Source organism: Ceratotherium simum, chromosome 5 (assembly GCF_057802395.1).
Source record: "Ceratotherium simum simum isolate JZ-2026a chromosome 5, ASM5780239v1, whole genome shotgun sequence".
Lineage (NCBI taxonomy): Eukaryota > Metazoa > Chordata > Mammalia > Perissodactyla > Rhinocerotidae > Ceratotherium > Ceratotherium simum.
Window position 1 is genome coordinate 92104771 of NC_141904.1, and position 20139 is coordinate 92124909.

At 53.0% G+C, this 20139-nt stretch overlaps 1 protein-coding gene and 1 long non-coding RNA gene across 3 annotated transcripts; both read right to left on the reverse strand.

The window, feature by feature from the left end:
- Positions 1-32: 32 nt before the first annotated feature.
- On the reverse strand, positions 33-17813 carry LOC147917160 (uncharacterized). 2 transcript variants are annotated; one of them, XR_015552335.1, is made up of 4 exons: positions 17656-17813; positions 12595-12740; positions 6191-7683; positions 33-6092 (listed from the first exon to the last, which is right to left on the reverse strand). It is a non-coding gene; the product is annotated as an uncharacterized LOC147917160 (long non-coding RNA). The 2 variants fall into 2 exon arrangements; XR_015552334.1 differs by having other exon boundaries at positions 33-7683.
- LOC147917161 (proline-rich protein 23E-like) lies at positions 11891-12514 on the reverse strand (the record flags this gene model as incomplete). Its single annotated transcript, XM_087431657.1, is given in 3 exon segments — positions 11891-12173; positions 12176-12289; positions 12292-12514. Coding segments are annotated over 3 exon segments (546 nt in total), but the record flags the coding sequence as incomplete, so codon positions are not given.
- Positions 17814-20139: the final 2326 nt, after the last annotated feature.

The window sequence follows — 20139 nt, forward strand, 5'->3', positions numbered from 1 at the left end:
AAGCTCACGTCGGAGCCCAGTCGGGTGTTCGGAGGTCGGCAGCCACTCTCCAGAGCCCCTGCACTAAGGAACACCAGAGGCCCGGTTCTGTCGGTCAGAAGCAGGGCAGGGGAGGGGAGGGGTGGGGCGGGGAGGGGAGGAAAGCAGGCAGCCTGCACACCTGAGCCCGACAAGGAAACGCGGACGTGGCGGGCCGGGCGAGCACCCGGGTCTGTCCCCCTCTCCAGTGGGCGCTTCCCTCCACCTCCCCCTGCTCCTCGCACTCTGCGAGGCCACGGGACTCACCCTCCTGTGGGGCCACATCCAGACATTTAGATACTTAACTCACTTCTCAACTCGGGTCGATCCTGTGCCAACCTTACAGTTTCCCACCTTCCTGTGCTTCGCATTTTATTTTAAATTAGCTTTTGTTACTTCAATCACTATATTTTCAAAGAATGCATTACATATTAAATATAACCATTAGAGTAAATGGGAATTCAGCGCCACTTGCCATACATAGAATATAAAACCAGATATAATGAAAACAGAACAATGCGATGATGTCATTGTCTGCTGGATGTCATTGTCGGCTGAAAGGCTCAGTCTCCAGCCTGGCCTTGCTCTGTTAATGAGAGAGGCTGGCAGGTGTAGGAGTTAGGGCCAATGACCCCTGGCTCTCTTCCATGTCAGGAGGACACACATGAGTCCCTGACCCCCGACTGTGGCCGAGCCCGAGCTGGAGGCCGGACCTCGGGCGTCTGGACTCAGCAGCCTCCGCCTCTGGCCCTGTGCTCCCCACCTGCAGCTTCAGGTCCACAGGCGCACAGAGCAGACTGGGAATGAAGTCTGCTGCATCCCCAGTGGGAGGGACGCAGCCCTGCAAAAGAGCCACGGGCACCCTGCCCCGTCTCCCTCCCTCGGAGGCCTCTGACTCAGTTTCCCCACTCCCGTGCCATCTCCTGCCAGCCTTGAAGCCAGCTTGCCTCCACCATTGTCCTGCCAACAAGATGCCCTCCCTGTCTCGGATTCGTCGGCTGCCTGGCACTGGGGAAGCTGCCTCCTCGCTCCCACAGCTGACCTGGGCTGACCCTGCCTCCACCAGGAGAGGCTCACACCTCCCAGGGGCCCAGAGGTGACGTGCACAGAGGCAGGGGGTAGGGTGGAACCTCACCCTGGGCCTGTGTGCCGGTCCTTCTCCTGCTCTGCTCTGCACCAAAGACCACATCTCCCGGCTCTCCTCCCCTGGCTCCCTGGCAGGCAGCTGATGGGAGGCACTGGGGAGAGATCAGAGGGTGGGAGGAAGGGGAGAAGCCAGGATGGTTCCCACTCTGTGTGTCTCCTGGGCTCTAGCTCCCCTGGGCTGCCCGGCTGAGGTCCCTCTGGATGCCCTGAATCCCAGTTCTGGTAGCATCCTTTCCTCCCACTGTCATTCAGCCCTGAGGGTGGTGGTGCTTTCCTGCTGTTGCCTCACTGTCCTCAGGCTTCTCAGCTCTCCCATCACCTGAATAACCAATTCTCTGAAATAAACCCCTTGGTTTATAAGACCTCCAGGGGCTTGTCTCCTGAAGGACCGGCCATGCCACATGCAAATGCAATGGAGGGAAGCAGGAGGGGGTCCCTGAGGACCTGCACCCCCAGACGATGCTGACTTAGGAGGGATGGAGCAGGCCCACTGCAACACAGGGCTCCAAGTTGGGAGAATTCCAGAATCTTCCTGCTCTCCCCTTTGCTACTTGGCTAGTCACCCCTTATTGTGATGTGGGCTGTCGGGTGGAAAAAGGTTCTGCAAGAAGAGGGAAGTCAGGGCGACTGGGTTCAGCTGCACAACCAGTCTCTGGAGAGTGTGGCCACCTCCAGCCAGAGGCCACCAGGGGCACACCTGCTGCTGACAGGTTGGGCTTATTGCTCATCTCCAGCGACAGAGAAGGTGGGGCATCTCAGGGGAGGGTGTCAGAAAGAGCCTGTTACTGGATTTGGGCTTTGGTTGGGTGGTTTGAGGGAAAATCTACGGAAGCGGGGGTTTGCTCTGGGTGGTTATTTCCAGAAAGCAGAGACAATTCCATGACTGAGTTTCTGGATAAATCTTATTTTTAGGGAGGGGAAACTAGCATGAAGACGAGCTGTAATGGGTGAATAAGCGGCAGAGAATCAGTGGCAAGAGACAGGGTGCTGGTATCTTGTCTTGTCTGTGCTGAGATACAACTGTGAAGTGGCCTTGCCCTCTCACTCGTCGTGGTGGCAGAGAGATCTGGTCTGAGGCTGGTGCTCTGTGAGATGCTCTATGGCCAACGGAGAACAGCACCGCCCAGCTGGGAGCACCAGACCTGCTTCCGGATGGCAGGCTGCTCTTTCCTCTCTCTCAAGAGGCGCCGTATAAGACAGTTCAGATGACGGCTCCCTCTTCTCGAGCCCCAGTCAGGCCTGCATGGCCAGCCTAGATTGAGCGCCCCTCACCAGGCTCACAGTGAGACTCACGGTGACAGTGCTGCACTGGCACCCTGCAGGAGCAGGTGTGGACCTGTATCAGCTAATTCAATCCTCACTGCAGCCCTGTAGGGGGGATGGTATCATTACCCCCGTTTTCCAGATGCAGAAACCGAGGCACAGAGAGGTGAACACCTTAGCTAAGGCCATCCTCTAGAAAGGGGCAGAGCTGGGCCTCTGACAGGCCATCTGGCTCCAGATTCCCAGCCCTCGGTCTCGGCTCTGCAACCCCCTCCCCCAGTGCCCAGGCTCTCCTTTCCCTGTAAGACCCCCAGTCTTCCCTGGCTCTGTGCTTCTGCACACAGTGTCCACTGCCCAGTATGCCTTTCCCCACCTCACCTTTACAGTGGTAATACTGATGCTGCTAATCGAGACAGCTGCTGCCATTAACTGAGCACGTGCTGTGTGCCGAGGGCTAGGACTCGATGTGCATCAGCCCTGCAGCCTGCACCACAGCTTTATGGGGTGGGTGCCACATCGTCACTTTACAGATGGGGACACCGAATCACAGGGTGGTGAGATGCTTTAGGACCCCTCAGCCGAGCAGCCTGAAGTCCACTCACCCTGCAGGATAGGCCTCACTGTTGCCCTGGAAAGCCCTCACTCCCACCCACTCGCTCCAGCACAGCCCCCCGCCATGTTTCCTGTATATCCTGCTGCTGTCTGTTTCTGGCCCATCTTCCTCACTGCTCCGGGAGCTTTGGGGGTAGGCAGTGCCCGACTGACCTGGTGCCCCAGGCACGTGTGAGCAGAGTGCAGATGACAGGCGGTGACGAGTGGGGCCCATGCAAGTAGGGAAAGGGCCCACCTGTCCCATGAGACCGTCTCATGGAGGCCACAGACTCAGGCAGGGGTGAGAGGTGGGAGGCTGTGAGCAGGCGTGGGGGCTCGAGGATGGCAACCTCTCTGACTCTGGTGGCCAGTCTTAGCGGCACAGCCAGAAGGAGAATCGGGGTCTCACTCACAGGCACCAGCTTGGGCCTGAGGGTCAGGAGCAGCAGGCAGAGTGACCCCAACCCCACCACCCCCGTGAGGGCCAGGTCAGGGATGGCTGCAATGCACGGTCTGACACTGCGCACCTGTGGGTTGCCTTATGTGACCTCTGGGGCACTTGTTGGCTGATCTAAGAATTCACAGTCTGGCCTACAGCCATCGTTCTTAAGAAAAGCTGCACCGCAAAGCGGCTGCCACTCACACCTCATCCATTCACATCCCCATCAACACCAGAGGCCTGGCTGGTTGGCCTCGCGAGGGTTAGAGGTGAGTTTTTGTTGGTGGAACAGGTGGCTTGTTAATGTGCACACAGATGGAGAAATCATCAGAGGTCAAGATCCACGGACTGGCCAGAACACCGTGGAGACATTCTCCCCTTTGACCCCTGAGCCACCCTCTATCTGGCCCTTGGCTGGGAGGATGCTGGCCACGACCGTGCTGGCGCATCACCGTCTGCCCAAGGCAACCTTCCTGCAAGGGGGAGGCCAGAGCCCCAGGGGCTTGAGCTCACAGACAGCGTGTGACTGTCTTGCCTGAGGATATCTGTGTGCTAAGCTTTGGGTAGCCAGGAGGAGTCTGGTACAGACCAGACTCCTCGCTCTCAGGATACCCAGGTGATGAGGCTGGGAGTCTGCGCCGGCCGGCCCTGATGCAAACCTCTGACAGCTGACCTCATTCTCCAGCAAGAACCCGATGGCTGGCAGGGCTGCACTGGCTGTGCAGGAAGGGCGCACTGGGCTGAGGGGGACGTGGGGCGGCAGGCAGGCGCACACCGCCACGGAGTCCCTCACTCCGGCCAGCACGAGGACACCTGGGGCTTATCAAGAGCAGGAGTCTATCAGAGAGTTGATAAGCTGGGGGCCCCTGCTGGGAAGCAGTCAGCCGGAGCTCAGCCTGTCCATCACCCACACGGCTGGAACACCGGCCTGACGTCGCAAGGTCCGCCTGCCACTAACCAGCCAGGGAGGTCCTCCTCGAGCCCACTGGCCTGGACGGGCATGAGGCGGCTGACGGCGGAGCATGTCCAGACCTCTGGGCCCCAGAGGCGCTGAGCGGAGCCCTACCAGGAGCTGAGAACAGCCTGTGCCTGCCCCTCCCGCGGGCAGCAATGCTCGGGCGGCGGGGGACCCAGTGCCTGCGTCAGGGGTCAGGCAGACAGAAGGCTGCACTGCCCACAGGGCTTGACTCCCAGTCCCAAAGAAGATTCTTATTACTCAAACGCTTCAGGTCCGGGGGGCCAGTGGGTGGGGATTCTGAGAGCTCCGATGTCAGACACAAACTTCGCGGGTCTCAGCCCCTGTGGATGGGAATTGTCAAAAGCCTGCTCTGACGTGGTGCAAGGCAGGCCAGAGCTGAAAGCCGAGAGCCTGGGCCCACATCGTCCTGCCGGCACCACCTTAGCCACAGCCTCGGGCTCCCCACAACCATCCCCCAAGCAGCCCAATCTGGATGTGCCTCCCAGGTGGGCTGCACACCAGCCCCTGGCCCACCGCCTCCACAGAATGCTAAGGCCCCCGCAGGCCTCCTCGCAGAGCCCTCCACTTACAAGCAGACATGACCTTGGACAAGAATCTGCCAGGACCCGGCAGTGCACCCAATGGCTCGCGCAGTCCAGTTTCCACTTGTGCTTTTCTTTTCTCACCTGCTCTAGGGAATCCAGGTGGCTGCTCTCGCAGGGGAAGTTGGTGGGGAAGATGGGGACCTGACTCCAGGTTCTGCACTGCTGCATGACTCTGGGCAAGTCACCTACCGCCTCGGTGCTGTGTCCTCCTCTGTGAGTGGGGTCACTCCATTATGCACGTGACAGGCCTCTCAGGGGGATTAAATGGGTTGATGCAGCTCAGAGCGGGGCACACAGTGACGCTGAGTGCTGTGAGCTCTTCGTGTGGTGGTCGCTGTGGCCTTGGCTAACTCAGGCAACAGAGGACACCACAAGGAGTCAGACGGCTCAAGGACTACGGCTAAGGGGGCTGGCGCTTTCATAAGGGTGGGGGTGGGAGTGTGACTTTGCCGAGGTTACTGGTGCCGGCCGGGGCCAGTGGGCAGGGGCTGGGAAAATGAAGATCACACTAACTCTGACCAGGCACTCATGATGTAAGTGTTGCACGGTCATTCCAACCCTGTAAGTAGGTCCTCATAAGAGCGGCACCAGCCCTGCCATTCTACAGAGGAGGAAACTGAGGCCAAAAAAGGGTATGTCAGCTGCTCAAGTCTCGTAGCCAGCAAGTGCCAGGACTGTGCTTCAACCCCACTTGCCATCATCCCAGCCCAGGCTCTGGTTAGTCTAAAACGGGACATTTTCACGGTGGAGGGCAGGACTGAGTCTTTGCCGGGGTGGGGTGTGGGGACGGAGGTCAGGGCGCGAGGCTCCTGGCACACAGACGTGCACTCACAATCACTGGCTCACACGGTGAGACGCAGTCCCTCCTCATTTCCTTCCTCTCATCCTGCTCGAGCAGCAAGCTCCGCGAGGGACAGGGTGTCTCTTCCGCCTCTCCAGCCTGCGCTGGGCTCCCAGGGAGCCTTTATCTGGACTCAGCAGCAGCGTTCCCGCTACGTTCTCTTTTACAGCCGCCTCCTACTGAGGAGGAGCCATGCGGGGTCTCCGTTTCTCCAAAGGACATAAGCTCTCTCTTTAAAAAACACATTAAGTAAAAAAATGTGAATACAAGGAAGTGGAGTAAAGTAGAACAGAGGTGACACATGGATATACAAGATATACCGAGCTCACCTAGTCACGAGATGTCTGTGACCCTTAGAGAATCAGGACGAGGCAGGGAGAGGCGGCGGGGAGAGGAGGCAGGGAGGATTCCTGGGCTCGGGGCCTGCCTCCTCGACGCCCAGGTGTGTCTCCTGACTTTCAGTACAGGGTTTGCAATGACTGTTGTGCCAGTGGTGGGGCTGGTCCGGAGAACACTGCCTTCTCCAAGGTGCCCCACAGGCAGGGTGTGAATTGTGTGTACGCCCCAAGCCAACATCCAAGACAGACAGTTGTGAACATGCCCTCACGCGTGCAGTCAACCCCGCCACCCTCCCACAACACAAGGCAGACGACAGCGCTGTATGGGGGCTGACGTCTCCTCTCACTGGCTCCTCTTGATGATCTCACCTCCTGCTGAGGATGTCACACAGCGGGCTTCTCAGCTCCAGGCAGAGCCATGGCCACTGATCAGTGCCCTCAAAACTCCAGGAGGGCCCCCTGCTGTGATCAACAGTAAAACAGCAGAGCTGGTCCCCTCCCAAGGCCAGAGCCACTGCGGTGGGACATAAGTGACTCCAGGTGCAGAGTGACTTCCTTCCAGACCTGCCCACCCCCCGAGACTGGGGATCACAGACAGAGGGGTGTTCTAAGGGGCAGGGTGTGGTGAACCCTGAGCACTGAATTGGAGAAGGTGACACAGAAATGGCACAAGCTAGTCCCTGGGCCACCACGAAGGTGGCTGCTGTCCCCAGGGGTAAAGAGCTCAAAAGGAAAAGAGCCAACATCCCAGGTGCAGCCCATGAAAGAAACGCAACGCAGAAAACCCAAGGTAGACGGAGCAGGATCTGGGCAGCAGTCGTGTCAGGATGTGAAGGAACCGTGACAAACATGCTCAGGGGCCAGAAAGGCGCTGAGGTCACGAAACAGGAACGAGCGGTCAAAGGAGCATGCTGGGGACAGAGACGCAGTGAGCGGAAACAAGGACGACCTCAACAGGCCAGCAAAGCAGACCCGGGGAGCCGGAAGACGAGGCTGAGGAACGCGCTCAGAAGGCATGGAAAAAACATGCAGTGACGGCAAACGCAGAAGAAAAGTCAAGCGGCACGGAAGGGAAAAGCTTCATCAGCTGCACGTCAGAATCTCAGGAGAAGACGCAAAACGAATGGACGGGGAGAAACATTTGAAGAAACAACGACCAAAATTTTCCAGAATTAAACCCTAAAGACTGAAAAATAGCAGAAAGAATAGAAAAGGAACACACTGCCCTCTGACACATCATGAGACTTAACATCCTCAGATGGGAAGAAACCCCGACAGACACCAGGAGGAGCACTCCAGTGCCCACCAGGGAGCGTTTCAGGGACGTGAGCACAGTCACGGTGGGCAAGAAGACAAAACGAGGATATTTCCAAAGTGCTGAAAGAAGACGAGTTCAAACCCAAATTCTCAGCTCAGTGGTCGTTTACGTGAGGGCCATCCAAGGCGGCAGAAGGCCGGTCCCACGAGGACCACCTGGAAAACACCTGGGGGAGATACAGCGAGATAAAAAATAAAGTGGGAGGGTGCTAAGATGGGGAGTGTGGGTGAGTAAATAACTCAGCAAAACTTATTTTATCTAAAAGAGTAAAAGGAGAGGGAGGGGAGTGAGCAAGAGTGTGAGACAGCAAAGACCAGGAGTGGAAGTCTGGACAACTGTGGGCTGGGCTGGGCTGGCTGTGAAACCAGCGGAGGGGAAGGCACGCCCAAGCAACTGTCTTGTTGGCAGGGGACGTAGCTACTGAGAAGCTTAAGAAATTGGCAGGGTATAGGTCTTGAAAGTTACTGGTTATCCGTTGAAAATAGTATAGAAACTAGCAGAAGAAAACTAGATCTACCCAGGGGAAAGTGGACAGGAGAACAAGGGAGAAGCAAGATACGCTAAATAGAGACCACGAAGAGCAAAGATGCAATCGAGTCCTGACAGTAATTATAATGAATGTAAACTGACTCCGGGTTGTTAAAAAACCGGACTCAGCAATGCTGCCTAAAGGAGGAATACCTAAAACACAAGGACTCAGGAAGGAAGAGAGTAAAAGGGCAAAAATGTGTGCTAGGCAAATATGAAATGAACAAAAGCTGAGGTGACAACACCTAAAAAAATAGAATTTACTCAAGGAGAATCATCAAAGGGGAAAAAGAGACGGGATTATATTCAGGTAAAAGGAACAGTAGAGCAAGAATAGACAAAGACAATGAACATAGATGTGCCTACAAACACTGCCTCAAAAACATGTAACATCAGACCTGCGACAAGTATGAACACAGCCATACACCTCTCTGCTACTGACAGATCAAGCACACAAAAATAAGCAAGATCATAGTATTAAGACTCCACTAATAAGTTCAAACTAATAGAGGAGTAGTTTTCAAAAGGCTTACATCCAACAAGAAAGGCATACGTATTCTTTTGGAGCATTCAAGAGCTTTCGCTGTGACTGGTCGTGTCCTGAGTCACAAAGGAAGCCTCAACAAATGCCAAAGAAACATCATACAAACTCTGTCCTGATCATCTTTCATTAAAATTTCACCTCCAAAATAAAAGGTTACTTTAAAACTCCTGGAAATGAAATGACATACTTCTAAATAATCCTTTGATATGAGGCAAATCATGAAATACTTAGAATGAAATAACACTCCACGGGCCTAAGTTTATAGGATACAGCAAAAGTGTACCCAGAAGGTGACACATTTATCAGAAACAAGAAGTAGTGGGAGGAAAGAGAGCTAAGTGTTCAACTCAAGAAATTAGGGAAATAGAATATAAATCCAAAGAAGCAAGGATAAATAAAGATAAAAACAGAAATCGATATGATAAACATTTGTTTTCTTCTTCACCTTAACAAAATTAAAAGCTGGTTCATTGGGAAGATAGTTTAGAAAACTTCTGATAAGAAAGATGATGGAAAAAGCAGAGGGAAGACATATTCCTATTCACTGTGAACAAGAGCAGGCAGGCTGCTGTCACCACCATTAGTTCACACAGTGCTGGAGACCCTGACCAATGTCGTAAGCTAAGGATAAGAGATCCACAGGAGGGGCCCCTATGGGGCCTGAGTGCTCCTGTGTCAGTGCCCCAGCCAGCCTCTATACCCCGATGCGGGTAACTGAGAAGGACCCACTCTCTCTTTCCCTCCCATACCAACTCACAGCCTAACACCACAACCTGCCTGAAAGATCCTCAACTGATCCCAACTTCCCTGTCTAGCATGACCAGAGGCCGGATGCTCTCCGCCAGTCCAGGCCTGTGCATCCTTAATCTGCTCTGACCTCGCACAGCCTTCTCAGCTTCCTCTGGTGTGTGGATGGCACAGTGTGACCTCACCAAGTCCCTACATCCTCAATCTCTTCTTTGAATGCTGCATTCACTTTCTCGCTTTAAAATGATTGGTCCAAACATTATCCGGTCTGACACTACTGTTTTTGTACCAAATATTCAATAGCACTGTCTTTATTATTCTGAAATAAAATTTATAGATTGTGAGACCTCCAGGTCCAAACGAAGATGGAATGGACGCACTTCTTCCTATACATCCCACTAAGCACGCTCAAAGCTCTGGACATCCTATATAAAACAAACATGCGAAGATTCTGAAAGGTGGAGAGAAGAAGGCAGATCAGCCAGGGACCTTGGGGCTGGAGGAGCCACACAGCAGTGAGCTTCCTTAGGTTTCCTTTTTGCCTCGTATACCCCAGACTGGGTGCTAGAGAAGCCAACCACCCAGAACTGCCAATGGGAGTGGACAAAACAAACAAAAAAACAAACAAGAAGAGCCTCCTGTCTCTAGCCAAAGGACCAGGAAAGGGGCAGCCTAGGCAGACAGAAAAGTTAAAAGGCAAGAATTGCCCTGTCCTAGCCAAACACCATGGGAAAAAACCACAGCCCCACCCCATTAGCAAAGGCCAACGGGAGAACCCGGACCTCCGCCCTGGCCTAGCAGTAAGGAGGCACCCTCTAGGGGATAAGGGAAAAGACTGAGTGGGTATAATTTAAAAACTTTTTCAAAAATCACAGATTATAACTTACAAACACATTTTTTAAAAGGTCGATACGGGGACCAGCCCGGTGGTGCAAGCGGTTAAGTGCGTGCGCTCCACTGCGGCGGCCCGGGGTTTGCCGGTTCGAATCCTGGGCGCACTGACGCACCGCTTGGCAAGCCATGCTGTGGCATCCCATATAAAGTGGAGGAAGATGGGCATGGATGTTAGCCCAGGGCCAGTCTTCCTCAGCAAAAAAAAGAGGAGGATTGGCAGATGTTAGCTCAGGGCTGATCTTCCTCACAGAAAAATAAATAAATAAAAAAAATAAAAGGTCAATACGCTTGTATATCAAGGAGAAATAACGTGTATTTCACTCATGTGGACACTTGGGTATGACTTCCTAGAAGACATGATGTCATCAAATGTCGCACTATTATGAATAAGTTTGGGTCTGAGAAATAAGATCAGAGCCATTTCCATTTAAAAAATACAGGAAAACGAAAGACTAGAGGTCACACTCACTAGCATTCAGTGTACATTAAAACTGTGCACACATACTTGGTGTTTCTATGTCAAATGCGTTAGCTTCTAGGCTTCAACAGCTGTCAACCGATTTCCACCTCTGCCAGGCCCACTGGGACGTGGGAAGGACGGTGAATCAAGGGCAGTTCTCCACGGGAGGGACCCCAGCACAGTGAAAGTCCTTCCACTTCTGCAGGCCCTGCCCATCAGAAGGCAGCGACATTTCAAACATCATGTCACTCAGACAAGCCCCGGAATGTTTCTGAGATGTCCCCAGGGAGGAGTGTCAGCTCCACGGGGCATCCCCACCAAAAAGGACACCTGGCTCCCCTGGGGACACCGCTCCCTGCAGTCCTCTCCAGCAAGGGCTGTTCTCTCCCATGGGCACTGGTCCTTCCTGCTCCCCACTGCCACTTCCAGGCCACTGTCCTTCGAAGGTCACATCAGACTATGCTGTTGCTACTCCCCTGGCCACAGGCCTCTCTCTCATTTCTCATAGTTCTGCAGCCGGCCTCGCAGCCTCTTCACGCCTTCTCCTGCCCTACTCTCTGGAATTTCCACAGCCACATGGATGCCTCTCCCAGCGAGCTGCATCTGTTCCTTTACCTCTCACTGCCAATCATCTTGTTCTCTTACCCCAACCACCCACCCCCGGGGCCAAACCCAGATCTGATCACTGCCATAACTATTCCCGTTCCTAAATAAATGCAGAGCACTTCCTTTTCCAACCCGTAACTCCTATCTTCCCAGCTCACTGTGCAGCCAGGGGCGGTGGGCTGTACTAGGACCTTCTGCAGAGCAGTTTTGAGCCACAAACTAAATACACAAACAGCACAGTGCGTGGATCTTAAACATTGTGTCAAGATAAAGAGCAAAGAGGCAGAGTTATCACAGCATGCCATTTACGTAATTTAAAAACACAAGCATACAAAACTGATTTCACAAGGTTGCATGCATGCGTATTTGAGGACCTATACCAAACATACTCAAGTGCTGGCCCCTGACAAGGGCTGGAGAGGGGAAAGGGTGCAGGCAGAGGGTTGAAGGGCAAAGGGGGAAAAATGAAAGTGAAAAGAAATAACCAACAGAGAGCTTTGCATGGGCCCACAAGAGTGTGCTATGCACTGAAGAACAGTGAACAACTCACATCTGAGATCCTTTAAAAATTAAAGGTCAAACCTGAGAGTCCGGGCAGGCCCCCAGCTCACCAGACACCATGTGATATGTCTCCCACGGGCGTGGGGGGGATGACCGGGGATCAATTATCACTCGAAGAGGCGGTGGCAGGCCCTGCAGGGTGGCCGGGAGTAGCGGGGGCATCGGGGACTAGGCTGGGGGTCCACACTGGGGGGAGGGGGCAGAGGGCGGAGCTCTGGGCTGGAGGATGGCGCAGGTGCCCAAATGCTGAACCAGGGAGCCCACTCTGATGGAGGGGCCTGACGCCTCTTCAAGTGAGAAGCTCCTCTGGACGGCACCCCACTGCAGCCGGGAGGGCTGAGCTGGCTGGAGTCCGCCATCCCACCTGGATACAGTGGCCGGGGGTGTCCCTGCTCAGAGCTGGAGGGCCTGAGGAGTACAGGGCTGGGGTCCCATGGAGTAAGGAAATACACTGGAGGCCAAGGTGGCCACGTGCTCGCTTCCCACGTGGGGATCAAAACTGGAGACACCCGAAGGCCAGACTGAAGGTGCTGAGGCAGCTGGAGGGGGATGCCCCATCCAGAGATGACGACCAAAGGGCGGCCCAAGTGTGAGTCCAAGGGACTGGGCACCCCGTCCAGGAGTGGACGACACAGGGGGTCCTCGTGACAGGCGAGGTCAGTTAGAGGTCCGTTTCCCACACAGGCACAGAAGGCTCAGGCAGACCTCAGGCCCGCCCCGGAGGCAGCTGGACGTACCTGGATTTCCCCCGAGGGCTGGGAGGCAGGGCGCACGTGTTTCTGCACAGCCTGTTCCTGGATCCCCATAGCGGATGTGGATGTGGACGAGCTCTGCTCTCTCCCGAGCCTGCTTACCCATGGTCAGCTTGCCGTCCCGGCTCCCCCTGTGGAGTGGACAGAGGCCGGAGGAGAAGGAAGAGGCCCAGGAAGGGAGGGCCCGGAGCATCAGGAGAGGGCCGACAGCACAAGCGGTAGCTCTCGGTGGTGGAGGGGCTGGGGGGTATGTAGTCTTTCTCTGAGGCAACATCTCACCAAGTTGTTCTTTCCCATCCTTATGAACCCCCAGCCCCCACCCCAACGTGGAAAACAAGAACCTGAGAGCATTAACGGCTGGGCTCCACAGAGACCTGGGGCGGCATCAGGAAGAAAAAGATGAAGCAAATTCCAAAAAGAATCGATCCCCCTTGCCAGAGTCAGAAACAGTGGAAATGGGCAGAAAGAGGGGCTCTCCTTGGAGGTGAGAAGGAACCCCTCCACTTCTCAACGTGCCTGCCCAGGCAGGTGGCCCCACCAGGCCCCTCCTCAGGAGGTCAGCGAGCGGCGAGCAGAAGCGCGCCACGTTCAGGGCCGTGTTTCAGAAATGCACGTCGGCTGACGGGTGGAGGTCAGACTGGAAGAGCTTCGCCTCAGAGGAAGGAAGAAAAGTCAGGGCTGTAGCAACAGCGTAGGGGGGAGCAGGCGTCGAAGAAGCAGTCCAGAAGGCAGGCTGGGTAGGGACAGACACACAGACGCATGAAGACACGAGGACGGGAAGTTCCGTGTGAGGGCAGCCACGTGTGAGCCAGTGTTCTTCGACACCTCCCAGGGCAGGCTGACTGCATCCTCCCTCTCCCATAGCCACGCCCCGGGTCATCTGACCACTCAGGCTCTGGGCTCAGAGGCTGTGGGCAAGCGCAGTAGAACAGAGGTCTCAGAGGGGCTCTTCCAGTGTGACCAGTGCCTCTGCAACTGCCATGAGAACACGCCCAAGCCAGCCTGCTGGAGTGTGAGAAAAATAAGCACAGAGCTGAGGCACCCTGCTATTTGTGGGTCAGCCCAGAGCCAGCTGACCTGCAGAAGCAAATGAGCCCAGGAGAGGTGGATTCAGTTCCCCTGACGCTCGGGAGGTGAGGCCCAGGGTCTGGGGCTGAGCACCCTCACTGGGTGATTCTAATGCACACTAACCACAGAGGAGCACCAGCCTGGCTGACCTGCAGCTGCAGCTGCTGCCTGCTGGACCCCAGCCGGGATAGAAGAAGTGAGAGCTGAGCCTGGTCCAGATTAGCAGCAGCCTGCAGGTTTGTGAGCTAAGAGACATCTGCTGCATGCTACTGAGGATTTGTTGTTTTGTTACACAGCATTATTTTGCAATAGATGATGGATACACTTTCCTACCCTCCCCCCTTCCTAAGAGTAGACAGATTCCAAGGGCTAAAGCAAGAAAAAGGCAGAGCAAATAAAGAAACTGGGTGCTCCATCCTGCATACATTCTGAGGGACAGGGCAAAGGACAGACTTGAGGGAAGAGGGAGCTGTGCTCGGCCCTGCCCCCCTGGCTGGGTAAAGCAGTCACTGCAGGAAGACAGCCCTGGGAGAGGAGCAGGCAGAGGGGCCCAGTGGAGGGAGCACTCAGCTGTGGCCCAGATGTGCTGTGACTGGGCACACACACCTGAAGATGAGAGGTCGGGACGCAAAGGGGAGTTTAGATTGTGAACAGGATCCAGGTGGGAATGTAGATGTTAAAAGAGATGCTTCCATGGATGCCAGAGGCAACAGAGGCTGGTGACGGAGACCAGAGGAAGTGGGTCCCAGCAGCTGAGGGACCAGAGGGACCCACGTAATGCTTTGCACGTGTAAGCCTCACCACCCACCTTGACCTGGATGCAGCCTTCTGTGCCCAGGCTGAGGGGGAACCTTCACTGCATGCAGGATGGCGGACCTTTGAATATGCTCAGGTCAACTAAGAAAAATTTTCCCCAACAAGCAAACTGGGCACAGATAGAAATGATGTTCAGTGACGGGGGTAAAAACAAAAGTTCTTAATACTGAATAACAAGACAATGAACAACTCCACTGAGAAATGGGGGAAGGACTTTTTAAAAAGCCACAGAAGGGGGGGGGCAGATAAGAGACCAATAAGTGCCTGAAAAGATGTTTAAACTTATAAATAAATAAATTCACATGAAAGGAATGGCTGGATGGCAGGTTGAACGCATGGATCCACCAGTGCCCTCTCCCCACACCTCACTAAGGTAACACTAAAGGGATTTTTTAAAAGGCATCAGCCTACAAGAACAACGATTATGTGAGAGGAAACAGAACAAGATCTGGGAAACAAGAAAGCAGGTGGCCACATAGCAACTGACCTAGCAGAGGAAGGAAGCCCAGGAACTGAACCCTAACCAGCAGCAGGAAAGCTGACAAGCCCCTTAATCCACATGGCAGAACCTCAAGAACTTCTCAAATTTCTGGCATCAGGTAGTGGGTTTGGAGGTGACATGGAAGTGGGATAAAGACGGGGCTAAAAGCAGAATGCTGGTTAAACTTTCAAGGACTCTCTGACAAGAACAGAGATGCCTCCCCCAAACAATCTAGTGACTTCCTCTTCTTCTCTCCCCCTGGCAAAGGAGACTCGACTTGTCTTCTCTGCACTGAAAATGGAGGCAGGAGTCAGGGGGTGAACAGATGTTTACATTCTGCTGAGACCTCAGCTCTCCCTCCTCTCAGCTCCCAGCACGCCAGCCCTACTCCCTTCAGGTGGGAAAACAGAAGAGCATCCTCTGGAAACCAGGCCCAGCTGAAAGGAAAGACCAAAAGGCAGTAACTTTGGTGGCTCCTCAAAGACAAGGCCCTGCCATATCTTGAAGCCAGAGTGGCAGGCTCAGGACTTCCAAGAGCTCCTTAGTGCCCACTCTTAACTATGAGCCCACAGCCAAGCTTCACGAGGCTTCTGAGGAAAGCCTGTAGCATCCAAGATGGAGGCCAAAACAAAACCAAATGTAGAGATATTATTATGTCACACAACTTAAAGATAAAGAACAAAATAAAGCTGAAAAAATGAAACTTGGAGGACAAAGACAATATAAAGAGAAAACTTCAGAAAACTAATTAGCATCCTCAAAGACCTAAGATTGCATCCTTGAAATATAAACAGGATACTGTTTTTTTTGTTTTGTTTTTTTTAAAAAGAGCACTCAGAGCAAAGAGCTTGCAAATTAAATAGAATGGCTAAAATGAGAAACATAGAGGTTGGCAGATAAAGTTGAAGAAGTCCCCCCAGAAACAGAACAAAATTATAAAGGTGAAAAATGGGAGAGGAAATAAAAAATTAAAAGATCACTAGATGTCTAACATCTGAATAATAGGAATTCTAGAAATAGAATAGAAAATGGAGGAGAGTTAGTTAAAGACATGATTCAAGAAAATTTCCCAGAACCTGAAAGATGTGTTTCTGGAGTGAGTGGAGCCCCAAGGGTCCTGCAGGTAAATGAAAACAGACCTGCACAAAGTAGATTACTCTGAAACTCCAGGACACTAGGGACAAAGAAAATCCTACACTCCCCAGATAAAACAAACACAAGCGTTCAGAATTGGACTGGCTGCAGACTTACCTGTCCTGAAAGCTGGAAGAATGGGGCAATGCCTTCAAAATTCTAAAGGAAAGGGATTTTCCAACTTAGAATTTTAAGCCTAGGCAAAATAAAAGTTGTGAGAATGGAATAAATATACTTTAAGACATGCAAGATGTCAAAGCTTACCTCCTACGTATCCTTTCTCAGAAAACCACTAGAGGATATGCTACAACAAAGTGAGGGAGTAAGCCAAAAAAGAGGAAGACAAGGAATGCAGTACAGGAGAGGTCAGGGAGGTCCCTGGATGACAGCTGTGAGCCAGGCTGGTCTAGAAGATTCCTGGAGAGAATGCATTAGGAGGACGTAATTGAGAGAATCTCCGATGCGTCTGAACATATTGAGGAGATGTGGGAGGAGGGCAGCGTGTGAAAGAGCTAAATTCTATAATGCCTGGTGCCCAGGCACTAGCATATGGTGTGAAAAACCATAGTTTTGAAAAGTACTTGAAAAACCATCTACTGGCATATTATGTGGAGATATGGAAGTAAATGCCAAAATAATTAGCTAAAAGAGTTGCAAGGAATTGTCCCTGGGAGAGAGGGAATGATGGCGAGGGCTCCTTTTCACACGGACTCTGTAATGCTATTTGATTCTCAGTTAAATGTATGAAATCGACATCAGTAAGAGCCAAACCAAAGAGGCGGCTCTCATTTTTCACCGTCAGATTGGCCAAGATTTAAAAGACTGATTTAAAAGCACTATCTTTAAAAGAGTACGGAGTGTTGGGGAGGAGGTGGGAAGACTGGTCGAATTCTTTCCTGGTGGGAGCAAAATGGACATAACCTCTCTAGAGGACAATGTAGCAGTGAGTGATCAAAACTTAACGTGTGACAAGCCCCCATCGCCCCCTGCAAGTTGGTCTCTCCCCTAACTGTGCATCATGAACTGGAAAGAGGAAGCTGCGGGTGGAAGCGGACCCCTTCAAGGCACTTCTGGGGTGCGGGTGGGACAAAGATTTGGGGGCTGGGGTCTGCAGGCAGACTGACCGAAAGGCAGTAGCCTTTTAGGATAGAAGAGTCCAAGCTCCAAACCAGCCACCCACGGGCTTCCAGTCTCCTCCCTGATGGGGAAACCGCCGCGGGGGAGGAGCCGCGGAGTCTCACTGTCGGGGAGTGATGCGGCACATGGAGCAGGGGGTAGGTAGGCTTTCGGCCAGGAGACCTGGTGGGGTGGGCAGAGTTTGTTTTTTAAGGAATGAAGAGGGAGGGTTGTTTAAATGATAAAGAGCCAGTAGGAGGGGAGAGAGCAAGAGGGTGTTGGAACCGGTGGGACTGATGAGAGCACCCCAGACGCTGAGGAAGGGGGCAGGATGAACAAGACTAGCTTTGGCCAGGAGACAAGACATAGACCCACCTCCGCCAGACAAAAGCTGCTCTCTGTCCTGCAAAGGCCCGGGCACCCACACACACCTGACCCTCCTAGAACTTTCCTCTTCAGTGCTGAAATGCTCTCCGAGGGGGAGCCCGCGGTCTTGGGTGTCCCCAGAGGCGCTGCCGTCCCAGGTGAGGCGCTGCTTTCTGGGCCGGATGCAGCAACCTCCTCGCAGCTTCCCGGAGGCAGCAAGCGGCCACACCTGCCTGCGGCGCCTAGTGTCCCCGGCGCCTGTGCGGGGCCCCAGGCCTGCCCTCTCCTACGAGGGCGTGCGGCCAAGGCCTGTCACGTGAGGGGCGGGGCCAGGCCTCCCGGTCTGACCCTGTAGGGCAGTATAGGACCAGCCTTCACCGTCGAGCGGTGCCCCTCCCCGTGACTCAACCGTAGGCGAGAAGCCGGTGGATTGACCTAGTTATCTGCTTATGCCTGAAACAAAGGTACAGACAGAACCGTGTAGAGAGCTGGCAAGGAGGGGGGCCAGGGTGTGTCACTGACCTGGTTATGAGAGGTCAGGGGAAGATGGTGGAGGAGGGGGCTCGGAGCTGGGTCTGACGGTGCAGTGAGGGTCAGCCGGCTGGGAGAAGGGGTCGGGGCCTTGCGGGAGAGGGAAGCCCAGCCACCAATGCCCCGGGGGCGGCGCAGACCCTTCCAGGAGCCCACAGGCCGGCGTGGCTGGAGCTGGAAGCCGGGGAGCTGGGAGGAGGCGGCCAGTCGGGGTGGGCCCACCCTCCAGGCACCTGTGGGCCGGAATAACGGCGCCATGGCGGGGTCGGGTTGGAAGCAGGAGTTTTGAGTTCAGAGCAGCTGCGCCTTGACGCAGCCTGGAGGGCCAGGCGGACGTCCGGCGGGTGTCGGCAGAGCAGCGAGGGGGCTGTGCAGGGTCCCCTGGATTAAGGCGGGAACAGGGGCGGGGAGAAATGCACGGTGGTCAGGGGAGGCGGCCTGCGTGAGAACTAAGCTTCGCAGGGGCTGTTGAGGCATCCACGGAGGGTATTCCATCCTCGTCGCTGTCCCCATTATGTGTGTACTTGTTTTCCAAGAAGTGTGTGTCAAAAATCTTCCTTTATGATTGCGGATCTGCCAGTTTCTTCTGTACTTTGGTTGCTTTTTGATTAACACGTTTTGAGGCCGGTTATTTATATAGCGCGTACCAGGTGCCAGGCACTGTCCTAAATACTTTCCGAATATGAACTCATTTCATCAATCCCAACAATAGATTAGTTCAGAAAATTATACAGTAAGGGCTTTGAGAAAACCACAATAAAAGTTTATTGATTAACAAGGAAAATTGTTCATAATATATTATGAAATGAAAAAGGCAAGTCACAACGCGGTTTATATAACTTGATCCCTTTTTGGGTGAGTGAAAAAAATGTGTCTATGCGTAAGAAAAAGGTCTGGAAATGTGCATACCAGAATGATGATGTAGATTATCTCTGGGAGATGGAATTATGTATAATCCTAATTTTCTGGTTTCTGGTTACATGCATTTTCTGTTTTTGGTAATGAGGATCTATTAGTTTGGTAATTAAAAAATAAATCATTTGATAAGAGTCCTGTTATTCAAAATATGAACTTGAGGAATTGCAGATAAATGAACTGAAAATTCTCTTTAAGAATAAGGTACCCAATCTAAAGATACAAAGGACGTACAGCTGTATGAGGCAGACTTAGAATCAGTGATTCCTGGGGAAGGAGAGATGAGAAATCCAGCCACTGGAGAAGAGATGTTCCCTGAGCCCCAGGAGTTCAGTTACAGCACTGACGGCCGGTTTTCTGGTTCTGTTGGTCTGGACTGGGGTGGAGAGTCTGTCTTTCTAACAAGTGCCCTGGTAATGCCACCCTGGCATTTGAGAACCAGCCACACCTGGAAGTTAATGTGTCTGTCCACATGGTGTGGCTACTACAACCCATTATTCAAAAGTTACAAAGAGCTTGGCTCATAAAACCATTTAGGCCCAGAGCTTCTAATTTATTGATTTACTTTTTAAAGATATAATTGAAATATAACATTATATTAGTTTCAGGTTGTACAACATAATGATTCACCCAGAGTTTTTTGAGGAACGTTATTTAGACTTGATTTCTGTTTTCTCATGTTATGGTCTACTTGAAGGCTTTTGCTTCTTGAGTCAATTTTGATTAATTACATTTTCCTTTACAATCTTCTGTTTCTCGGAGATTTGGAAATCTGTTAGCCTTGAATTGCACAAAGTGCATTCATAGGTATATTTACATTTCCTACTGCCCCGTTAGTCTGGGTTCCTAGCTGTCCCGTTCCTCAGTACTAGCTGCCTGTTCCATCCCAGGACATCTGTGACCAACAGCCCTTCTAGGGCAGGGCACCTTCTTGGAGGACAATGACCATGCCCAGAGGTGACTCTCAGTCTACTATATGGGGGGACTTGCTTGCGTGTCCTGTGACCCAAAGCAGAGGCACGTTCAGCCTCTGACCAGTGTGGACATTTATCCTGGGAAATCCCTGTCTGGAAGACTCAGGATGTAAGATTCTGCCCTGGCTA